Here is a 22,577-nt window from a genome sequence, read left to right as displayed (position 1 = left end):
TAATGCTAAATGTTTTAATTAAGTTAATTAAATAAGCAATACAATAGGGTGTGTCTGTCAGTGAGTCAGTATGTATGCAATCTCTATGTGAGTGGTGAGGAGTGTGTGGGTGCATGTAAGTGAAACACAAAGGACAAACAAATGACAGTATCAGTCAGCAGGCCAGGGGAAGAGAGAGAGAGGATCTTGCAGATTTATAGGCTGAATCCAAATGTCAATCCTCTGGACCTGTGGCCTGAGGGGGGACCGAAGTCTGCAAGTCTGTAAGTGCGATGAAGTCTGGACATTTGGATTCAGCCATAGCATCCTGCGCCCAGGCATCTCTGACAAGGTCTGAGCTTCACCCATCAACTTCCTGGAACAAAGGGAAAATTCACAGCCAACAAGGAAGGACAAGATAGGGCCAACCCTGAAACTGTTATAGATGTGAAAGGTTAAAAGCCTCAAAAGCAAATAGTGAGAATTAAATAAATGGTTGGAACGCCCTAAAACTCCTTGATAAGCTGTGAAACCTTGCAGTCTGCACATCATTTTATATCACCATAGCAATTAAGAAACCTTTGATCTTTGGGGTGGATCTCATTGGATAACAAAGTCATAGTGCAAACATGATTATACTTATTAATCCTTTAAGCCAGGAGAGGAATGCAGTTCTTTGGCTTCTGTCACTGGTTTTCACTCACGCACATCCTCAACACACCTAAACACATGTCAATATATAGTACAAATTAGGATTCTCACATGGAAAAGCGTAGTGATGTTGGATTGTGCTAAAAATGGGTTTAAACACAACTTCAGGACACTTCAAACACACAAATACATGTCAAGATACATGTCAGTGATAGATGTACTGCACCACTACAGTGTTAGTAGGTTTGAGTAGCATTTCCTCTATGTGGGTTTCCCCTTTTGGATGACTGGATGTGGGATATTTCAAAGCAAATATGGGATTATCTTTTTTCATACATTCACGATAGGCCACCCCCGTTCTTCTTCATCATGATCACATATGGGCCGATGTGGTTTGGACAAAGCGAGGTGAGGCGTGTGACTTGGCCAGACACTCAAACATTCCTCAAGCAAAGATGTGGATAGTAAGTGGACACGGTGTGGTCAGGGAGAGAACACAGTATGAAATGTGTGCTCACCCATTTCATACTTTTCTAATTCTGATTTTGTGCCACTTTTTTGTCATTTTTGTAGGTTTTCCTCCCTAAACACTGTGTCTCACACACACACACTCTCATGGCCTGTCTCCCTCTACCCACTCAATGTCTGTTGTTATTCATCCAACTGAGATACAGGCAGTGACTGTTTCTCCGACTCTGTTTTTTTCCTCGCACTAACATCTTTCATATGTTTTTATATATGCTGTCTGTATTTCAGATGTAGTTTTAATAGACAATTAAACCATAAATTATACAAGAATCTGAACTCCCTCAGTATCTGCCATGCAAATACACATGTTGGTGCATATAAACACATCAAAGTCAATCAGTTCCCATCATTCATTATTGCTTTAAATGTTGCCTTGACATCAGATCTGAGTTTTGGCAGGACTTTTGTGTGGGGAAAACTAGAGTGAGTAGGAGTAATCAAGGTGATAAGGTTGAAACATTACAGTATGTGCTTGACTTCAGTGCTGGAAGGCTGTTTTGGTTGGGCTTTTGATTTATTAACATGGCAATAGAAATTAAGTGCTAAGACAATACTGTGTATTATTGAATAACCTATTTAGTTTATTCATTTTTCATGTTTGACGTCACTCAGTTTCAGCTCAACTGTGCTCAGTCCAACTAGTTGTACCTCTTACCTGGGGCGTCTATAAAATGTTTTGCTGGTATTACCTAATGAGGAGTAGTCCAGCTAACCAGGAAACTGAATTGAAATGTTCCAGAGTCCAGGAAATATTCATAGATGATAAGGAAACAACCTGTGTCAGGAAAGGAACACAAGGAGACTTGTCAAAGTCAATCAATTTCTATCATGCCTTATTGCTCTAAGTTGTGCTTGGCATCACATCATCATCAGTAGGAGTAGAGACATGTGACATATTCCTTTTCATTCCACACAGAGCACAACTCAAAGCCAATCCTGTGCCAAAGAGGATTTGGTAATCTCCCACTGTGTCTGCAGGTTCCTTGGAAAAGCAGGTTAACAGTAACATGAGCAATTGGGGGGGATAGGTTTTGACAAGAGAGTTCTGACATTATTTCCTTTGAGTGAATGTACGTCACTCTTCAACAGAGTGGATCAGCTCCTTCTTAGACAGGTATGCATAAAGTGATTGATTAGTTCGTTCAAAAAGGAATGAGGAGATGGTTAAGTAATGATGAATTAAAATGACAAGTATTTCCTGAATAACACTGAATGAAGGACTGATGATGTGACCTCAACCCTCTCACTTCAAACATGAGTATGCATCTGACTCTGTTTGGAGCCCCTTTCCTTGTACTTTCTTCCGGGTGCCTCTCAAAGTCAACACTTCATCCTTACTGCGGGAAGTGAAAACAGGCAAAGTACAAGGTTGCCAGAAATGTAGTCACCTGGATCTGTACAGTTTAAATGTATTGACCAACAGCACCAATGAATCAGAGAGGACCAATCGGACGCCCAGTGAATTCAGCATATTACAGAAAACAGTACAATGAGCCAGCAGCTCTGTGGCTTCAGACAGAAGTTAGTCATATTCCAAATGACACAAAACACATAACATCAATACTTCCTTATTACTATTTTTGTTACGGTTGCATAACTTTCCTTAATTAGGGAAATTCATAACCATTTTCATTAAGAAGCTCTTAGTTCCTTGTTTGTTCTTTGCTCATTTCTTACTCACTCCCAGGTAAGTACAGTACAATTCACTTGGCAACAGTTCATAGTAACAGTATGAAGAAAATTGTTTCTATGTAAAGACAAATTAATACAAAAATATAAATTGTGTCTCCAAAAACATGAGACACATGAGACATAACATTGAACTGAATTACATTCACCACTGTTCATATCAGGTATTAATAATATTACTATACTATAATACTTTTTTCCTTTTGTTATTAATGTTAGTATATAGAGCACAAGGTTTTCAAATAAAGTGATAGCAGATATTTTATTATAAACAAGGAGCAGCAGGTAGAAAAAACTAAAAAGTCTCCCAGAATATAGACTGAAGACTGACTGCTGGCTCTGTTTCAGTTACAGTCTGATTCTTCATTCAAAGTCAGGTGAAAACACTTCAAGTTCATACAAAGAAATCAGTACAAAACGACCACCTTCGCCAAATAAGATGATGCTTGACGATATACTGTGTAAGTCAAACCTGACTGAACTATCTATGATTTTGTTTTCTCGTCGACAGTCCACAAACTCTTCAGTACTGCTGACGTTATCAGGTGGGGTGAAAAATACCTGAGTTAATAGGCACCTATCCATCTGTGACAGATGAAGTGGTGAACACCTGTGGGGAGGCAGGACGGTGACAGGAGTGGCGTTAGAGGAGGTGGGGCGTGGGACGCTTGCCCTACCAGGAAACACCATTTAAATGCAAAGTGGGAGTGTGTAGTCGTCCTGGATTTAACACGAGAGAAGTCGAAGCATCACTCCGACCGGGAAACTACAAGTCTTTTTGTCATAAAACAGTGCCCAGCAACGACGGCAAAGCTTGAGTCATGTGTGGTAAGTTCTTTTTTAATTGACATAATATTTTTTGTTAAACTTATTGGAGTAACTGCGCGTATTACGCATAGAAATCGCCTTTACGGGCTCCTGCAGTTCCAAGTGGCCTTCTACATTACTGTTTTATTGCATATAAACTACGCGATGAAGCCAGTAATGTGCGAGGTTATCAGCTTTTACTTGGTCTTATGTCGTTTTACCGATCTTGATCAGTTGTAGTGGTTAAATCGCAACACTTGTAAAAAAAAAATTCTGTTTTCTGAACTGTGAGGATTCCTGAAGAGCTTTACGCACAACTGCTACGTGTCAGTATTTTTTTTTTCCTCACTGGTGTTGACTGCAGAACAGTCAAGTCATACCAATCACACTTCAAATAAGATGCAACTGATGGTCGTTACCGTGTGTCACTGAAGTGACTCACTCACATCCACCCACCACAACAACGTAAAGTTGAGCCCAATACTGGGTCTGGCAACTTTTGACAGCTTCTCGCATGTCCAACCATCGAACAGGGACATTTACAGCCGAAAGTAAATCTTTAACAGTCGTTCGGCCTTTCCTCGCTTCTGCAAGGAAGAGGCCAAGGTTGTGGGAGTTGACCGCAACCTGCCTACCTGGCTGCTGCAACACTGCGCGCAATGTGCGTCCGTCAATGGCCAGCTGTGTGCCAGCGGGAGCAGAGCTTCCCGGAATATTCCTATAGGACGTACGTGCGCGATCTCACACATACAAACACACACACACACAGTAGGGGGGAGGCTGCACTTAATATATATATATATATATATATGGACAACATACCCAGTAACCTCATGCTGTATACACGCTGTTATTTTTTGATCTAATAAAGAGAAGCATCATCTTGACTAACTCGTGTAATTAAATGTAATTAGATGCCATTCCTGGTTTCTCAATCTGCCTGTTGTGTGCTCCCTTCCCAAGAATATTAGGTGAACAACTTGGGTGAAGATTATAGATGATACAAATGATAAAGCTGAAATCTAAGAGTCAACCTCACTAACCAGCTTTGTTCTTCCTTAATGACCAATCGACAAACCAGACCGTGGATATTATATGGATATTACTGTTACATAACATGGCCACTGTTAAAATATCAAAGATTCAATCAAAAGACTGCACACTTGGCAGTTGTGTAAACTCTGCCTACAAGTTTAAGCATCTCAGAGGATTCAAGTTCTGTTTCTCTTTCTCCCTCTCTAAAAGGGATCTTTGCCTACCTAAATTATCGAGTGACTCGCACCAGAAAGGAGATATTTGAGACGCTAGTGAAGGGACTGCAGAGACTGGAGTACAGAGGCTACGATTCAGCAGGTGAGACACTCGGCTTCACAGTGTTTCCATACACACACACAGACACAGACACACACACATCATGCACAAAAGCCTAGTATTCCTTGCCAGCACCTGTGTGTCACATCCAAAAATTAATCGAGGCAACATTTCATTGCGGTTAAAAAAAACATTTTATTATTTGCAGGTAAAAGACTACTTGAACATTATTACCCATTCATCTGTGTGAACATTACACACACAGATTGATGATTCATTTTTTATGGTTATACTAACAATCAATATCACGTCACTCGTTGGTTTAGTACAGTAAGGACACGACAACACCCTGACCCACTAAACTGCTTCCTACCACATGTTATTAACACCATTTTATTTTGAATGGAATGATGTGTGACTTGTATTACAGGCGACACATACAATTACTTGACAGCATGAGGCAGGTGCCATTTAGGCACACCTAAATCATTAAACAGAAGAGGAAGTATCATCATAGATACTACTAGACACACTCCCACTGTACTTTAAGAAGCTCCAGTGACTCCAGACTTCAAAAACCTCTTGTCATCTGGATAAGTTATAATGTTCACATGCAACAGAAACACACACCCACAAGTGTAAGTACGCTTTGTGTTTGTTCATCCTATTTGAGCAGGATGAAACCACAGGACTAAAAGGTCCTTTCATGGCTGGTAGATGACATGTCCTACACACACACACACACACACACACACACACACACACACACACACACACACACACACACACACACATACACAATGAATAATACCTCAGATACAGAAGTACTTGTCTTGTCTTGATGAATCTAAAGCTGAATTTGACCTCTCACCACTATTATATAGAATACTTTGAATCTGTGACAGTTGTGTGTTTAGTGTCTTTCTGTGTGACCCTACAAAAGTACACATTTCATTCCCCTCCTGCTTGTTTGCAGGTATCGCTGTGGATGGCCCAAACAAGACGACCTCTGACATCAACAGCAACACCATCTGTTTGGTCAAGCAGAAGGGGAAGGTCAAGGCTCTGGATGAGGAACTCTACAGTGGGTTTTCCACATTTGATCAATATTTCTATCAGCAGATATTCTATGTATCAATAAATAAGTAAAGGGATTTTTTCGCATGATCATGTGATGATAGTAAATAAGTTTTTAGTGACTGTGCTCCATGTATATGGGCAGAAAATGCTCCGTTTAGTTGGTTATGGTTATTTGAAAATCTCGTTATTGTGACCTGTGTTATTTTCCTCGTCCTTTCTTGATGCAAACATTTTGAGGAAAATGTGAAAATAAAACTCAAAAGCACCACTCTCCCCTCACTGAGCATCATGAGCTGCATTTTTCTGTCTTTGAAATTCCCTGCAGTCTGTTCATGTCAGTGAAAGGATTGGTGTTGTGTTTTGCTTGTTCAGAGAAAGACTCGCTGGAACTGGACGAGGAGCTCTGCACACACTTTGGCCTCGCTCACACTCGATGGGCCACACACGGAGAGCCGAGCGCTCTCAACAGCCACCCTCATCGCTCCGACAAGGATAATGGTAATTTGTACTTTCATGCATGCTTACATGTTCAGTATATAAACGCATCAACAGCCATAATCAACCACCATAAATCTATGCAAAAAACATGTAGGAACGTCGGTAAAAGTAACTTCAATGAAACACACTAGTTGCATTTGATAATCATTAAAAAAAGGAAATTAATAATAATGATCATATTTTGTTTTCCAATGACTCCAGTAGTCACATGTTATGAATACTTTATTTGTCAGCCTATAATAATAACCTCATAACTACAAAACTGGGCATTAAAATAGAAGGTTAAGACATCATATACCTGTCATACACACCCATACACACCTTCTATTCTAATCAGCTGTGCACCCTTCACTTTGCCATTAGTGTGCCATGTTATTAGACCTGTCAATAATGTACCTTGGCTTTAGACCAAGGTATGTAACCTCATAAAAGTCCAAAGTGTGAGACTCTCGCACAGAACAGGAAAGAAACTGTGTTACCAAGTCACCTCTGTTTGCAGTATATTACAGTTTAGTATTGTTCTACATTGGTATATTATTAATTGGCCTGTCATTTATGATAACTTATCACCTTGTTTGTTTGTAACCCTTTTGGTAGCACATGTGGTTGCCTTTGTTATCCCGCTCTACCATGTCATTGTGGTAACACTGCATTGTTGTTATCTTAGCTGCTCCTAAATCCACTGCTGAGCACGATCTTCCTGTGCTCAAAGTAACATTCTTTGAATAATGACAACCAGTTTGACCTGGTTGGCAGTTAGACTTGCTATACTTTCCAATTGACTGCAATAGTTAGGATCTACGGATAAGGCAGATGTTTTTAGTTTGTCGAGAGCTTTGACAAAACATGAACGCAGTTAGAGTATGAAGGATCACTGAGAGAGAACAACGAGAGGTCTTATTACAGCTTTGCTAAGACTAGCTTTTGGCCTTTAGCCCCTTTATCTAATCTTTTCACTCTCGCTGACTTTTTTCCAGAGTTTGTCGTCATCCACAATGGCATCATCACCAATTATAAGGAACTGAAGGAGTACCTGGTAAGTCATCCTATCACAAGGAATTCCTCTTGTACAAGCTATATGACTGGCTATAATACTAAATTCTAAATAATGTGTCAATATACTGTAATGTTGTTCTGTTTAGCCCATGGTTCAAAGCAGACTGAAATACCAACACTTGCCACAGGTTAGACAAATGTAAATTGCTGGCTATTTCATTAGTTTCGTACATTCAGTTGGGTTAGTTATATAAGTCAGCCTGTCCACTGCCAAGGTAACCAAGCACGTCACAGCTGCGGGTGTTATGGGTGTTGCAACACTGGCACTTTTCACAGAAATATGATTCCACCCCCCACCTCCAACTTTTTCCTGAGGTAGTCATTGATGAAACGAAACTGAATTCCCCGCACATGAAAACCGACTGGTCAAGTTAGATTGATTGAACCGCCATCCAGCCAATCACAGCCATTTGAACAACCCACCAGGCCAGGACAGTTGAAGTACGGTGCTTCTGTCACTCCGGTTTTGAGTAGAGTTCTGTTTTTGTAATGTGAAAGCTGCTGTGTTCTTGCCAATTTCACCCACTGACGCCTGATTTGAGTAATGGGTATGCTGGACAATGTAGCTCAATGTAGCTAGTTTTCATCTTGTTGTGTATCATGGATGAAGAATAAGAAAGATAACAAAAAAGAGAATTAAAGTCTTATTCTTTATATTTTTATGAAAAGCGTGTTTTTTTAACAGACACTAAAAAGTCTGAAGTCATTGCTTAATACTGTGGTATGTGAATGCTGGTGAATATAATATCTTGGAGTGAAGGGTGTGGTGCTATAATGTACATTTTGAACTCAATATTATTTGCATATGGTGTTGAAGAAAATGTAGAGCTGCATGGCATTCAATTTGATTTGGCATGTTGTGGAGACTGGAACGGGGGCCGAAGGCAGGGGGGGTTACAGTTCTCATGTCCCACCCCTACAACCCCCACACTTTTGAAATCACTGCTCCTGTAGGTAACCACTGCAAACAAATGACCTACTAAACAAATATAAGTATATATAATGTATTTGCAGGAATGCAACAATGTACATACGGAGACACTAGAATATAATTGCATGTTTTTATATTAATGGAGAAGAAAAATTTATGAGTTTTCAAATTTTCTGAAATCACTCCGGCTTTCAGCACCAGAACTGTCTCTTCACAACATTATATAATGTTACTAATAAACTAAGAATGTTTCAAAAGTGATTTGTTCTCACATTAGTCATTATGAATGCTTTTTACAGGAATAAACAGCAGCAGGAATTTACTTTTTGTTGATAGAAGGAGAAAATCAAATTATTAAATTAAAACTTAAATACATAAAAAACAATGAATATGAAATTCTTTTTTCTGAATGGTGGAGAGTTGTTACATGTGAAGATTGTGCGCTCATGTGTAAGCATAAAATTACTGGAAAATTAGTGTCATCCACTGCAGTGTGTCACTTTAGCAAACTACTGAAGATGTTACTTGATCGATCAATAATATTTTCACTTAACTATTGTATGTAAATAGCTGTTCACTCACACCAGTGACGTGAGAAAAGAAGTAATGCTCATTATTTCAATTACCTCTCGGTTCATAAGTTTGCAAATATAGCCCCGCCAAATATACAATGGCCACTGTCCTCACAAGACAAACAACAGCATGATTGTTTGTTCAAATACCTACAATGTCCTAACAGTTTTTGTGTGTAAATGTAACTAATCCTTAACAAGTAAGGTGGAAGATCATGAAATTGACATATGATCCCTTTTTTGTAACTGTCGTTCGTACAGCAATGGTTTTTGAGTCATTTTGGATGCCTGCTACACACCAATACAGACTTCATATCCTCTGCATGTTTATGTAAAAATGATATATATATGTTAATATATTCTGTATCTCTTACCTACCTCAGATCACCAAAGGATATGAGTTTGAGTCAGAGACAGACACTGAGGTGATTCCCAAATTGATCAAATATGTTTATGACAACCGGGAGAGTGACAGCGTCTCCTTCTCCACGCTGGTAGAGAGGGTCATTCAGCAGCTGGTGAGTAGCTCAAACATCAGCACATCACTGACAATACTGACTGCTCCAAAACAAAACCAACCAACACATACACACATACACATACACACACAACCACACATTTAACAGCTGGACAGGTGGTGTTACAATACTGCCCTTTTTTTAGCATATACAACGTGAGAACTTCACTTTTATTTCCTCCCTCCACAGTTTCTGTGGCGTTTTTGAGAATGGAAACTTTTATAAACAGTTTTCTGGTAACTATGAGGGACAGCATCATGTCACTAAGTGTCATTATCCGGTCATACACACATACTCACTCATTGGCTCATTCTACAGTGTGTGAAACTGCTTAAATTTCCTGTCCATTAAAACACAGTACACCATCACAAAACAGCCGCTATGGCAACCACCCTAACAGCATCACAAGTGACATCACCTCTTTACAGAAGCTGAGTTTTCGGGTGAGGTGAAGCAAGCCTCTTTTTTTCCATTGTATGACTTTTACTCCTCGGAGTTTGACACTTTTGAGTTGTCTCTACTTAGAAGAACAGAGGAGGTAATAGCAGCCATTTTGAATGTGGAGTAATGGGAACCAGATAGTTCGACCCACAAACAGCCTTACTACGACCATGACATGCTTACCCCCGCCCCCCCCTAAACTTTCAACACCACACGCACACAACCAGCCAGTTCTGCTTCTAACCACCACAGGCGGCATTGCAGAAAGTGCTTTCGAAACACAGCTGATGTTATACAATAGAGGTCTTATTTCCCTCACACACACCCCACTACCATTCCCTGCTCCTTCCCAAGACTCAACCACACCCCCACCACAACTACTAAACCCCACAGGGCCAGGAGAAACATTTGTTTGTGTTCAGAAAATGTTTACGTTACTCTCTCTAGGAATACTTGATTAGCGCTACATTTTTTAAATTTGAGATTATGAATTGTTTTTCTTCCTCCTCCCTGACGCTAGTGTATTATCAGTCTTTCATCACACTCATGTAAACTCTGCGTTTCCTCTTGCTTCTTTCTGTCTCAGGAGGGGGCTTTCGCTCTCGTGTTTAAAAGCCGTCACTTCCCTGGAGAGGCTGTGTCAACCAGGTTAGTACGCGCACACACACAGACACTGCTGATGTTTCACTTCACATTATGGTCCAGTATCTGTGCAATGATCTGGACTCAATGGAGATGAGTCATCCTCGCTGTGAAGCAATCCCAAATACGATTTCAGGAGATTCCTTTGATTCACTCATTCTGGCTTATCTCAGCTAACATCCATTACATTTGACACGTTATGACTCTTGCTTGCGCTTTGCTTACGCTAATGGCTAATTCTACTGTTTTTCGAGCGCGTAAGTGTGCGTAATTTCCCGCACAACTGCATGTGTCAGTCCTATCTGTGTCTTAAGACCAAGGCAAAGAGGGAGCAGAGCAGAGGTTGAATTCAGTTTCCCTCTCTACCTCCTGGGCCTCTGGCCGCCGGGTTGCTGGCCCTCCACTGGCTTCTCTGTGACTCATTACCGGAGAGACTAGAGAGTTTCCTGTTTCGGCCTTGGGGAAATGCCCCTGCCAGCATGACTCCTGGTTAATCACCTCTCATCTTTTTATCTTATTTTATACCTACCTGGTTCAGTGAGCCGTCGTGGATCATGGAGAGGGAAGGTGCCTGAGCAAAGGAGTGAGAGACTTAGAGAGAGAAAAAGGAGGAGGGCAGAAGGGCAAAGAAATGTAGAGAGATAAGTGGGCTTTGATTTATGGTTTATGCAAAAAGGTTTCCTGGCAGTGCCAACGCTGGCAAGGATAATAATTCTCAATTGTCCATTGTCTGCTTGTAGTTAGAGAAATTTCTTCTAGATAATATATTGCACCAATTTAGATAAACTGAGAGACTGTAGTTTTGGCAAATATGCTGAATTATCAGCATTGTCGCTCATGATACCGGAATGTTTGTTTAGTGATGCTTGTCACCCGCCCTTTGTTGTCAAGGATCGATCTCCTGGCAGGACTTTTACTCTCTTTACAGCGTTTCTTGCTTTGTCTCATTCTGTTGTTCTTCCATTCTCTCTCTTTCCACCCCACCACCTCTTTCTCTTACTTTTCTTTCATCCCCCTCTGCTTCCCTTCTTCCCGTCTCTCCCTCCCTCAGGGTAAATATTGTATTGGATAGCGACCACATGTTTCTGTTTGCAAGCCTCCCTTTTCAAGCCCCACACCCCTTAAAACAACCAGTGGTCTTACGTCAGTGTAGCCGAGCCCCGGAGAAAGCTTAACCGGAGAGAGAAAAAGGGATCCAGATAGAGAAAGAGGGAGGGGAAAAAGAAGAAATAAGGAGAGGCCTTTTGGACTGAGTTTCTCAAGAGTCTTGTATCATAATAACTAACTTGCCATGAAGAGGTTTTGTTTTGGTGTACTGTGTGCAGTCTGTAAAGCTTTCTTCGGATTTAAGGTTGGTTTCATCACACCCTCCTCACTCACCTGTCTAGTCCACATGTGGTCGTAACTTCTCAGCATCCACAGCCAATCAGAGAAGCCCACATAGAATCCCTCAGCCAATGAGGAAGTAGTGTGACTCAGTCCAGGAACTGTGAGGAAATCCTAAAGGGATGTAGACAGTTGAAGGATCAGTTTCTATGTTCAAGATAAGATATTAGTGGGGAGAACTCTGACACAGGGACAAACCTCAGAATTGTGTGAACTTGATGTTACAATGATGTTTAGGATAATATGGTAGTCAAATTGCCTCAACATTCACAGCAAGGTACAACATTAGAGTGTGTGTCTGACATTGTTGTGTGTCTACAAAACATAATCCTCTCCTTTCTCCCACACTTTCTCCCCCTCTCTCTCTCCATGCCTGCTTCATTCTTGTCCCGGCAGGAGAGGAAGTCCGTTGCTCATTGGTGTGCGAAGCAAGCATGAGCTGTTGACCGAACACATTCCCATCCAGTACAACAGTGGTGAGCTGTGTTCCTCTCTTTCTGTCTGCCATTATCCGCTTACACTTCAACCTCAATTATTGCCTAAATGCACTCTCACACACACAGACCTGCTGTAGGTACATACATTCACAGCAGCATACGCAGAGGTTAGATAGACGACATAAATTAAATTTATGACAGAGTATGTAGTATTTCATTATCTAATTTAATAGCACTGCTGATTATCGCCTTACAGCATACGTGCCTCTGAGCACTAGATACTCAGTCACATAGGTAATAAATTGCATAAGTCATATGTGATAAGACTGTTCGATACTGTATTGTCAGCAGCCATACCATCATGTACCCTGTTTCTGCTGAATGACGAAAGCTAAGCAGGTGTTGGTTTGGTCAGTTCTTGGATGAGAGACCTCCTGGGATAAACTAGGTTGCTGCTGGAAATGGTGTTTGGTGGGCCAAAAGGGGGCAATCTTTCCTTTGGTCCTAATAAATCCCAGTGCAGTGACGGGGACACTGTGCCGTAAGAGATGCTGTCATTCAGATGAGACGTTAAACCGATGACCTGCCTCTCTGTGGTCATTAAAGATCCCATGGTAGTTATTGTAAAGAGTAGGGGGTTCCTGGCGAAACTCCCAACCTGGCTCTCTCCATCTGGCCACCTAATCATCCCCCAGTGTAATTGGCTCAATGAATCCCTCCTTCTCCACCTCAAGCTGATGTGTGGTGAGCGTTGTGGCACGAAATGGCTGCCATGCATCACCCAGGTGGGTGCTACACATTGGTGGTGGTTGAGATGAGTCCCCTCCTTTCACTGTGAAGTGCTTTGGGTATCGACGGGTATTATTATTATTATTATTATTATTATTGTTATTATTATTATTAAAATGGTCTGTGTTTAGCTCCACATATCTCTGTCATAGTAGACTGAGACGTATTGAGTTATTGTTTAAGATATGTGGATCAGGGTTAGGTGGACCAAGAGCTGCTTCCTCAGTCTTAACACAGCAAAAAAGTATAAAGAATAAATGCCAAAATAAAACATAAAACACAAATAAAATGTATCACATTTAACCTTTTCTAAAACCACTTTTAAACACAACTTTAAACAATAACACTATTCTACATTTGTTGTCAACAAAGCCCATGAAAAGACCAAGAGCAACAATGTATTAGTCCGTCTCTCAGCTTCATGCACCTAGTGAGGTTGTAAACCTTGAAAAAACGGGTGATGAATATACTATTTTTAAAAATGGCTAAATCATTTCCTGAGACAGTTGGGCAATGTACGTTTTAGTCAACATTATTCAAACAGGAGTAAAGAGTAAATATTTGTTGGGGACTATTTTCAGCCACTGATTTGGTGCGCTAGCGAGTTATTTACAGCAGCAGGATTGTGTATGTGGGATTTAGTCAAAAGGAGCAACAGTGTATGTGTTCATAGCAATGAAAGAAATGTCACCAAGTAAAACTGTGTGGCTCATTGATATAACACAGAGGAATAAGCTATGCTGCACAGGTAGTGCTTGTTAGCAGGATCAATAAATTGCTTCTAATTTAACAGGATATGCAGAAAGTTAAGAATTTTCATTAAGCACAGTCAGAGTTCACTCATACACACCAAGTGGCCAACTTACACAATACAGTAGCCATAAACATATATCCTATGAAGGGGGTCTTTTCTCACTGGAGTTTAATGTTGCTCTATTCATTGTCTCAGATGTATTGTATCAAATCCATATTGACTCTGTCAGAATGTTTCTCTTGGCCAACGGTTTAAGTACTACAGAATGTTTTGTGGCTCTGTTATTTATTGTGCAATAATTCTGGTAAACACTTTCTTCTTAGAAAGCCCTCTTACTTGAACAGTTGCCATGTATTTCTGTGTGTAGTTTTACAGGGAATTGTTCTTCATTCAGATACTTTCTGCTTAGAATGTGGTTCTCGCCCAAACAGAGACAGAATTTGAGATTCTTTGTAATATTTCAAACAGATGTGTTTCGAAGAAAACATCTGTCATCATGATTATTCATTGTTAGTAACAACGTGCGTGTTTTGTTTTTTTTCAAATTTTTGCTTCTTTTGTCTCTACTGTGCGTAGGACTGTGTCTTAAAGATCTTATCTGTTTACTTAATATTTATGGTTCTTAATGGCTCGAGTAAGATGTGTCCAAAGTACAAAGAAGAGGTGGTGTGATGACAGGAAAAAGCTAAGCTGGGTGTGGCTTTTCAATGCCTCTTGGACTTTTCTTTTTATAACATTTTATGTTTTTCACCCATACATGTGAAGATGATAAGTTGTGTAGTGACAAATACCTCTATTATCACATACTTAAATCGACTTTGTGTATTGTGTTAGGTCTACCTTGTGCCTGTTTAAACAGCATATAAACACCACAGTGAAAGTGCCAAATAAGACCATGCTTGACTCTTTGTCATGCCAGTCCTATTGTAAACTAAGGAGAGGATTGTCCTTGTCCCCGCTCTTCCTCCTGAGCCTAAAAAAGGACACATACACCCATTCAGCAAAATAGAACAAATCTGATGACAAATAATATGCATTGATGATTTTCACAGGATAGAGGCCTATCACATCATTTTCACTCCTTGTTCATTTGTTACCGTAAAGCCATTTAGAAGTTTCCTCTTATGATCTTACTCACGAATCAGAATTTCACAACACAGCAAACCCACCCACTTCCACAGCAGTGATCTGACTACATCTGGAAGTTGAGAGGAAGAATTTAAGCAATGAGAACATCTTGATTGTTTTAGTGACTCAAAGCCACCGTGCGACCTCTGACCCTTGTCCTCTGGCTTTTCACCCTATAGCTCTCTTCAAGGATGGAGTGCAGGAGAAGAACAGCCATAACCGTCCTGACTGCTCCAACAGTATCGACTCTGTGGGGGATGGCAGAGCTGTGGAGTATTACTTCGCCTCTGACGCCAGGTGAGAAACTAATTATCTGTGTATCCAACATGGGAATATATCGTTGAATTGTCATTTCTTATTGACTTCTTTCCTCTAGAACAAGAACAATAATCCACAAAAATAAGAAACATGCTTAGTACCCTTTGTAAAAATCACATCATCAGCATGTCTCTGTCTTTTCCTCGACTCACAGTGCCATCATTGAGCACACCAACAAGGTGTTGTACCTGGAGGATAATGACATCGCAGTGGTGACCGGAGGGAAACTCTCCATCCACAGGGTAAACCGGCAGGCCGGTGAGGACCCAGTGAGGGCAATCCAAACACTACAGATGGAGCTGCAACAGATCATGAAAGGTCAGATGATGGATCAAAAAATCAATTTTGCATTTGGTGGAGCTTATGATGACCAATACATTGCTTTTATTTTATTTTAGAAAGTAATTTTGCCTAAAAAGGAGATTATATGAGCATATAAGAGCTCAGACGTTACAAATGACACTAACAAAGCAGCCTCTAACAAATTCTGTAGCATACAAACGGTAACATGCATGTAGTACAGGCTACGAATAAGGTCTGGTTAATAGAGTTATACTTGCATGCCCTCTCCTGGCTGAATAAGTTAAAACATAATACTGCTGGGGTTTTTTTTTTTTTGCATAGACTTTGGCTCCGTATACCACTGTTTTTTTTTTCTTATCTCTTAGAAGGATGTGTCATGTCCTGGGTCATAATACAAAATATTCTCCTCCCTTTGCAGGAAACTTTGACGCCTTCATGCAGAAAGAGATCTTTGAGCAGCCGGAGTCGGTGGTCAACACAATGAGAGGCCGGATTTGTTTCGACTCTAATACAGGTGACCTGTCCTACCTTCAAGGTTTAAGGATATGTCAGACACTCCACCAAGTCCCTGATCTTTTGAATAAGTATTAGCAGGGAGTGATTCAGGTTATGCACACAGGATCTGTAGTTTGCTGTGTGTCCTGCTTACCATTGTCTATTCAAAGTACAGTCATAGACTAAAAAAATATTTGCACATCATTACAGTCCACATTTAACCGCCCTCTCTGTCATTCAAATCCTTCAGCTTCCACGTTATACATGTACATGTAAAATGATTTTATATATTTGAAATTGTTCAAAGATGCCTGATTTACTCACTAAACTTGTACTACCTTTTAATTGTACACATAATATGCACAACAAGGCAATCCTTACATGATTGAATGTAAAACATATTCAATAGCTAATGCCTAAGGGACCAGAAACGTGCAGTGAATCAACAGTATGCTGTTTTCTATTTCCTCAGTGGTTCTCGGAGGGCTCAAGGCAAACCTGAAAGAAATTAAACGCTGCAGACGGCTAATTATGATTGGCTGTGGCACCAGTTTCCATGCTGCAGTGGCTGTGAGTAGAGAGATCAAAAATTAAGTTGACCTTGATGATGGCATGTTGTAGGAAAGACAGCTTAGATAATTAGTTTTATATCATAAAGGTAAAATAGAGTGTAATACATGATATTGCTGTTTGCACTGAGAGTGGTAATGATGATGATGATCATGGTTAAGCTGCTGCTTTTGTTTTGATCATTTTCAGACCAGACAGATCCTTGAGGAGTTGACAGAGCTGCCTGTCATGGTGGAGCTGGCAAGCGACTTTCTGGACCGCAACACACCTGTTTTCAGAGATGACGTTTGTTTCTTTATCAGCCAGTCAGGTGACAGCAACACACACACTCCAGGACACCTGTTCTCACAGCACAGTCTTTGCTCATATTTTTTGTCTCCTGAGGTCGCTGGTTCAGTTTTGTTTGATCTTAAACACTCTCTTGAGATGACTGTCTTTTTGTTTCTTTGACAATTCTTACCTGAAACCTCCTTCAATATGATCCTCTTTTGATGAACCTCTCCTTCTATAACAGTGGCCTCCTTGTGCTGTAATTCTGCATCATAAGCATATCTTTTCATTCCCTTTGCTCCCTCAGGAGAGACAGCAGACACATTGATGGCGTTGCGCTACTGCAAGGACCGTGGTGCTCTGACAGTGGGTATAACCAACACTGTGGGAAGCTCCATTTGTAGAGAAACAGACTGCGGAGTCCACATCAATGCTGGGCCTGAGATTGGAGTGGCTAGCACAAAGGTACAGTTTCTACAACATTCAGATAAACTTTATCTTATCACATGGTGGTCAAACTAAACACAATTTCCTCAAATGTTCACTGCATTTTCATCTGGCAACAGCAATATGCAAAATACACATGTTTTTCATATTTAATATAAGCTGTCCAGCAGTATTAAAAGCACTTTGCACACAATTTAATGATAAAATTCTTCTCTGTAAAAGCTGCACAATAATACAGCAGTGTTATTTTCTAAATAGGCTGATACCACACTGTTCAGTACAGCTTGGGGTAATATGAGTGTTTCTTGTGTGTGTGATCCAGGCGTACACCAGTCAGTTTGTTGCCCTCATCATGTTTGGTTTGATGATGAGTGAGGACAGACTCTCCCTACAGAAGAGAAGACTGGAGATCATCAACAGCCTCAGAGTGCTACCTGGTCAGTGTTTTAACAGACACCAATAAACAAGCAAGCCTATGCCCTTCACAGTCTCAACATGAGCACATCCGTAAATGTAGACAGGCAGATGCTCGGTGATGTTTAGCCATATATGACAAATCAAGCTAACAAAACACTGTCATAATCTCATCACAAGACCTCCACATCCACATGACGCATTATTATTTTGCTCTCCTAGAAATGATAGAGAAGGTGTTGTCTCTGGATGACAAGATCAAGGCCATCGCCCATGAACTGTATCAGCAAAAGTCTCTTCTGGTCATGGGCCGAGGTTTCAACTATGCCACCTGCCTAGAGGGGGCGCTGGTGAGTCGAGAATACCTCAGTGTAGTATGTGTAAAAAAATTGCAATTTGACATGATTATGACACTCATAATGTCTTTTGTGTGTGTTATCTTTATTCAGGATTATGTTCTGAGCTACTTTTATTCCTATTTTTCTAATGCAGAAAATCAAGGAGATCACCTACATGCACTCAGAAGGCATCCTGGCTGGTGAGCTGAAGCATGGACCTCTGGCACTCATAGACAAACACATGCCAGTCATCATGGTCATCATGAAAGATGCCTGCTACACTAAGTGCCAGAACGCTCTGCAACAAGTCACTGCCAGAGCGGTAGGTCCTGGAAAAATATATTAATAGGGCTCTGAAACGCACAGATGCATGCACACAAACATGACATTCAGATAGCAATAGTAGAATAAACTTCAACAAATATATAACCAATCAGTCATAAAAAGTATGGCAAAGAGCACAGAGCCCAGGTACGTCATGTAAGAGGTGCAGGGGTAATAAATTAGATAAGAGTCATAGTAAGACAACCGCACACACACACACACACACAGTATTCTCATAAATGACTAAATAAAAATGGACTGACTAATGTTAATGGTTTTGTCCTCTATGCCTCTCTCTCTCTCTCCATCAGGGTCGGCCCATCATCTTGTGTTGCCAAGACGACACCGAAGTGACCAGAAATGCCTACAGGACCATCGAGCTCCCACATACTGTGGACTGTCTGCAGGGCATCCTCAGTGTCATCCCCTTGCAGCTCCTGTCATTCCACTTGGCTGTGCTGCGTGGATATGACGTATGTAGACATCTTTTTTTTTTGACTCAATGCAACCATGCAAATTCTCAGTGTATAGTAGTATAATAGTGTAGTGTAAGTATAGTAGCAGTAGTGTATGGTAGTATAAAAACACAGTCTTTGGTACTTCACGTATTTTTTGTTTAAGATTTGTGTTAAGTAATGAACCAAAATGTCAAACTGTCTGCTAATTAGCTGATTACTAATCTGAGTCGCAGACATAAGGAAGATCATACAAACAATCAAATATTAAGTCTTTCTATGATATACTATCAGGACATGTGCGTCATAACTATCCAGAAGGGTCCAACTGCAGACCGACCACCCTCTTGAGGCCTCAGTTCTGTTAACCAATGGGGTTTGAGCATGAGTAGTAGGGTTCTGTTGTATGAACTTTCACTTATTTCACCTCAGCAGTCCACCACAGTCTGTTTCTGAACAAACTTGAGACGAGAAATAAGCAATCTAGTTGCTGAATCTTCACTCGTATTAGATCTACATGGCCTAATTTAAAAGTTTGTTCCGACTTTCATAAGACAAGGGCACTATTGCACTATATATTGTCTTCATATATTTATAATTAGATTTCTAATATGTAGTTTTCATATAATTATATTTTGTCGACTATGACCTGGCAATTGAGTTCTGAAACAAGATACAATACATCCTCCAACCAGTGGGGGGCGGTAATACCTGCATGAGAGAGGTCTGAGGAGGGAGGTCTGAGGTGCTGCAGTTGGACCCTCTTGAAACTGTCCTGTCTAAATACTGCAAATATCATTGTTTTATTAAAATACAATATAATCACTGGACACACTGTATTAACCTGAACTTATTAACTATTAACTTTTCATCAGATAATTTTAAATAGGTCAGTAGATATTTTCACACATTGATATCAAGATTATACTATGATGCTAATTCAAAACTGTGTGGGAGTATGAATTTGACTGCACATATATTTTAAAACATCTTGCACATATAATTTGCTATTGAAATGTTTGCAGTTGCTTCTATCTGCACGTGGCTTTGACACAGTTATGTATTTGTTTAAATGTCATAATATGCATATGCATGATTCAGATACAAGCAGCAGTTCAAGCTTTTTCCACCAGATGTGGGACTGGGTGGTACAACCTAAAAATTATATTTTAATTTATATTAAAATGTGGACTTTAGTTGAATTTAAATGCAGCACATGACTCTGGGAGACTATGACATGTAATAGCCTGCAGTTAATTAATTATTAATATATTGTATGGTGGTTGTGTGTGTGTGTGTGCAATTTGTTTCACTTTCTCATGACAGCTGCAGCACTGCTTGAAATGAAATGTTTCAAGTTTAATTATAAATACTGTGAACTGAGTGTTTACACATTTGCCTTGAGAGACATCTCTCTCACCAATTTTGACAGGCACCGTTCTTTACATGTCAGCATGATGACCCACAGTAATATAATTACTTTTTTTACTATAGGGTCAGGGACTGGTCAGTGACTCAAGCATCAGTGTGTGCATTATGGTTTTTTCTTTCTTAACACTACAATGAGAGCTTTTTAAAATCTATTTTTTGTTAGCCTGCAAATGTGCACTTGTTTTAGCATAAAATGAAAGTGTATGCTCCCTTGTTAATATGCAGTACACTTCATGTAACATGCCACATATAGCCAAATCTGTATCATGGCACATCTTCACATCCTTGGCACCCTAATACAATGTAATGTTTCCAAAGTGGGAAATATGTATAGTACAGAATCATTGATTACAGATAATTTGCTCTAACAAACTTCTGTCTCTTGTTGCAGGTTGACTGTCCCAGAAACTTGGCCAAGTCTGTGACAGTGGAATAATTACAGTTCACAACGTACAGGAAAGGAGAGAGGAAGGCTCATAGATTTACAGTGCAATTGTAAAATTGAACGTTCAGTATGTTTTTGTGTGTATGCATGTGTGTGTGTGTCTGTGTATGTGTGTGTGTGAGCGCAGATGAGAGTCTGAGTGACAAATGGAAGAGGGAGGTATACGGTACAATGACTTTTTTTTTATAAAAAGAGAAATGTGAAGTCCGACCAATACACTGCTGAGGAAGTACTAGTGCCATCGAGGCCTTGCGGAACAATCTATGAAAACACCTTACACACATCCAAAGCAACATGCTGTGCCTTTTTCTTATTATGACTTGAGCCAAAAATACACACAACAGGCTTAATAGAAAAGCATTGATATGGTATATTGAAGTGTTTACAGTTGTGCAATATGGGAACCAAATGTACATTATGAATGTGCACAATCATGAATGAAGTGATCCATTCTCTTCATTTTATGAATTTCTTATGTCCATTGGGGGCTTCTAATCTATCCATTGCATCATGGGAAATGTAGGAATTATGCAGTTTTGTGCCAGAGATATCTCTTGGTTATGAAAATCTCATGTTATATGTATTTTATTGCACATTCATTCAGTCACTGTGCCTGGTGGGTCATTATCCCATAAATACAATATTTTCAGCAGAAGCTAAGAGAAGATATCTAGCTTTCAAATTATTACTTGATTGTATTCTTTTGACATGTTTCTGCTCCATTTTTATTATTTCATTTTAATTTAAAATATACTGTATGTCTATTCTGTTTGACAGAATGGCAGCTTCCAAAGGTAGTTTGTGGTAGAACATGATCTTTTTTTGCAGGCATTCTGTATACATGTCATAGGGTAGATAATTTCAATGGACATACTTAAAAATTATTTAAAGAGCAATCATGCAGCAACATAAAAAAGTACCATGACTTTTAATAATACTTTGTTTTGTCAGCTGTTTGTATGGGTTTATCATAATGATAATATTCTGTATTTATCTGATTTTTATTTTATAGGGGTTAAAGAGGGGGTTTGAATTATATCTGTAACTATGATTGTATTTTATAATGTATATTTTATAGACACAAACAGACACTATCAATCAATAAATAGACAAAGCATTCTACTGAAAGTGTGTGGCTGTTTTTTCCTTATTTCTCCACCTGCTAGTGTTTGCTGTAAGTAAGATCAGATTTTGATGCTATTTGCTAGGCTAGGCATAGTGAGATATGTTAATAGTATTTATTTGAGTTTGTGTTTCTAATGTATTATTTACAGGAGATGTATAAAATGGTGCTAGTTCAGTCTATGGCTGCAGTGATCAGATATATTGCAGACAGAAATGATATTAGCAACAAAAATATTTAAAATCCACAGCAGATTAAAGTGTAGTTTTACTACACTTGGTTATCCTCTCAGACCTCACCGCAGGTAACTACTGTCATGTTCAACAAATCATTATGCTTAACTGTGCATCTTATACAGTGGTGGGATGTAAGAAGTATGATTTAAGTACATCAGTACAATTTTGAGACACTTTTACTTTACTTGAGGAGTCCTTCCATATAATGCTA

General features: G+C 39.8%; 1 protein-coding gene across 1 annotated transcript; it reads left to right on the top strand.

Moving 5' to 3' along the window:
- The first annotated feature begins 3,526 nt into the window (after positions 1–3,526).
- gfpt2 (glutamine-fructose-6-phosphate transaminase 2) lies at positions 3,527–22,135 on the top strand. Its single transcript, XM_067599079.1, has 19 exons — positions 3,527–3,675; positions 4,900–5,007; positions 5,942–6,049; positions 6,418–6,543; positions 7,521–7,579; positions 9,486–9,620; positions 10,648–10,709; positions 12,486–12,565; positions 15,377–15,494; positions 15,670–15,833; positions 16,237–16,332; positions 16,786–16,883; positions 17,073–17,193; positions 17,461–17,618; positions 17,923–18,037; positions 18,237–18,364; positions 18,507–18,674; positions 18,988–19,149; positions 20,954–22,135. The coding sequence occupies exons 1-19, from the start codon at positions 3,669–3,671 to the stop codon at positions 20,996–20,998; spliced, it is 2,058 nt and encodes a 685-aa protein (XP_067455180.1). The 5' UTR covers positions 3,527–3,668; the 3' UTR covers positions 20,999–22,135.
- Positions 22,136–22,577: the final 442 nt, after the last annotated feature.

Source organism: Thunnus thynnus, chromosome 9, assembly GCF_963924715.1.
Source record: "Thunnus thynnus chromosome 9, fThuThy2.1, whole genome shotgun sequence".
NCBI lineage: Eukaryota > Metazoa > Chordata > Actinopteri > Scombriformes > Scombridae > Thunnus > Thunnus thynnus.
Note: the sequence above shows the minus strand (reverse complement) of the source record. Positions and strands in the feature narration are given on the sequence as shown.

Excerpts from the sequence above, each read along its gene's own strand:
- gfpt2 (XM_067599079.1), top strand. Across the intron at positions 6,050-6,417 it reads TCTGGATGAGGAACTCTACA|AGAAAGACTCGCTGGAACTG; the intron begins GTGGGTTTTCCA and ends TTGCTTGTTCAG. Across the intron at positions 15,834-16,236 it reads GCTGCAACAGATCATGAAAG|GAAACTTTGACGCCTTCATG; the intron begins GTCAGATGATGG and ends CTCCCTTTGCAG.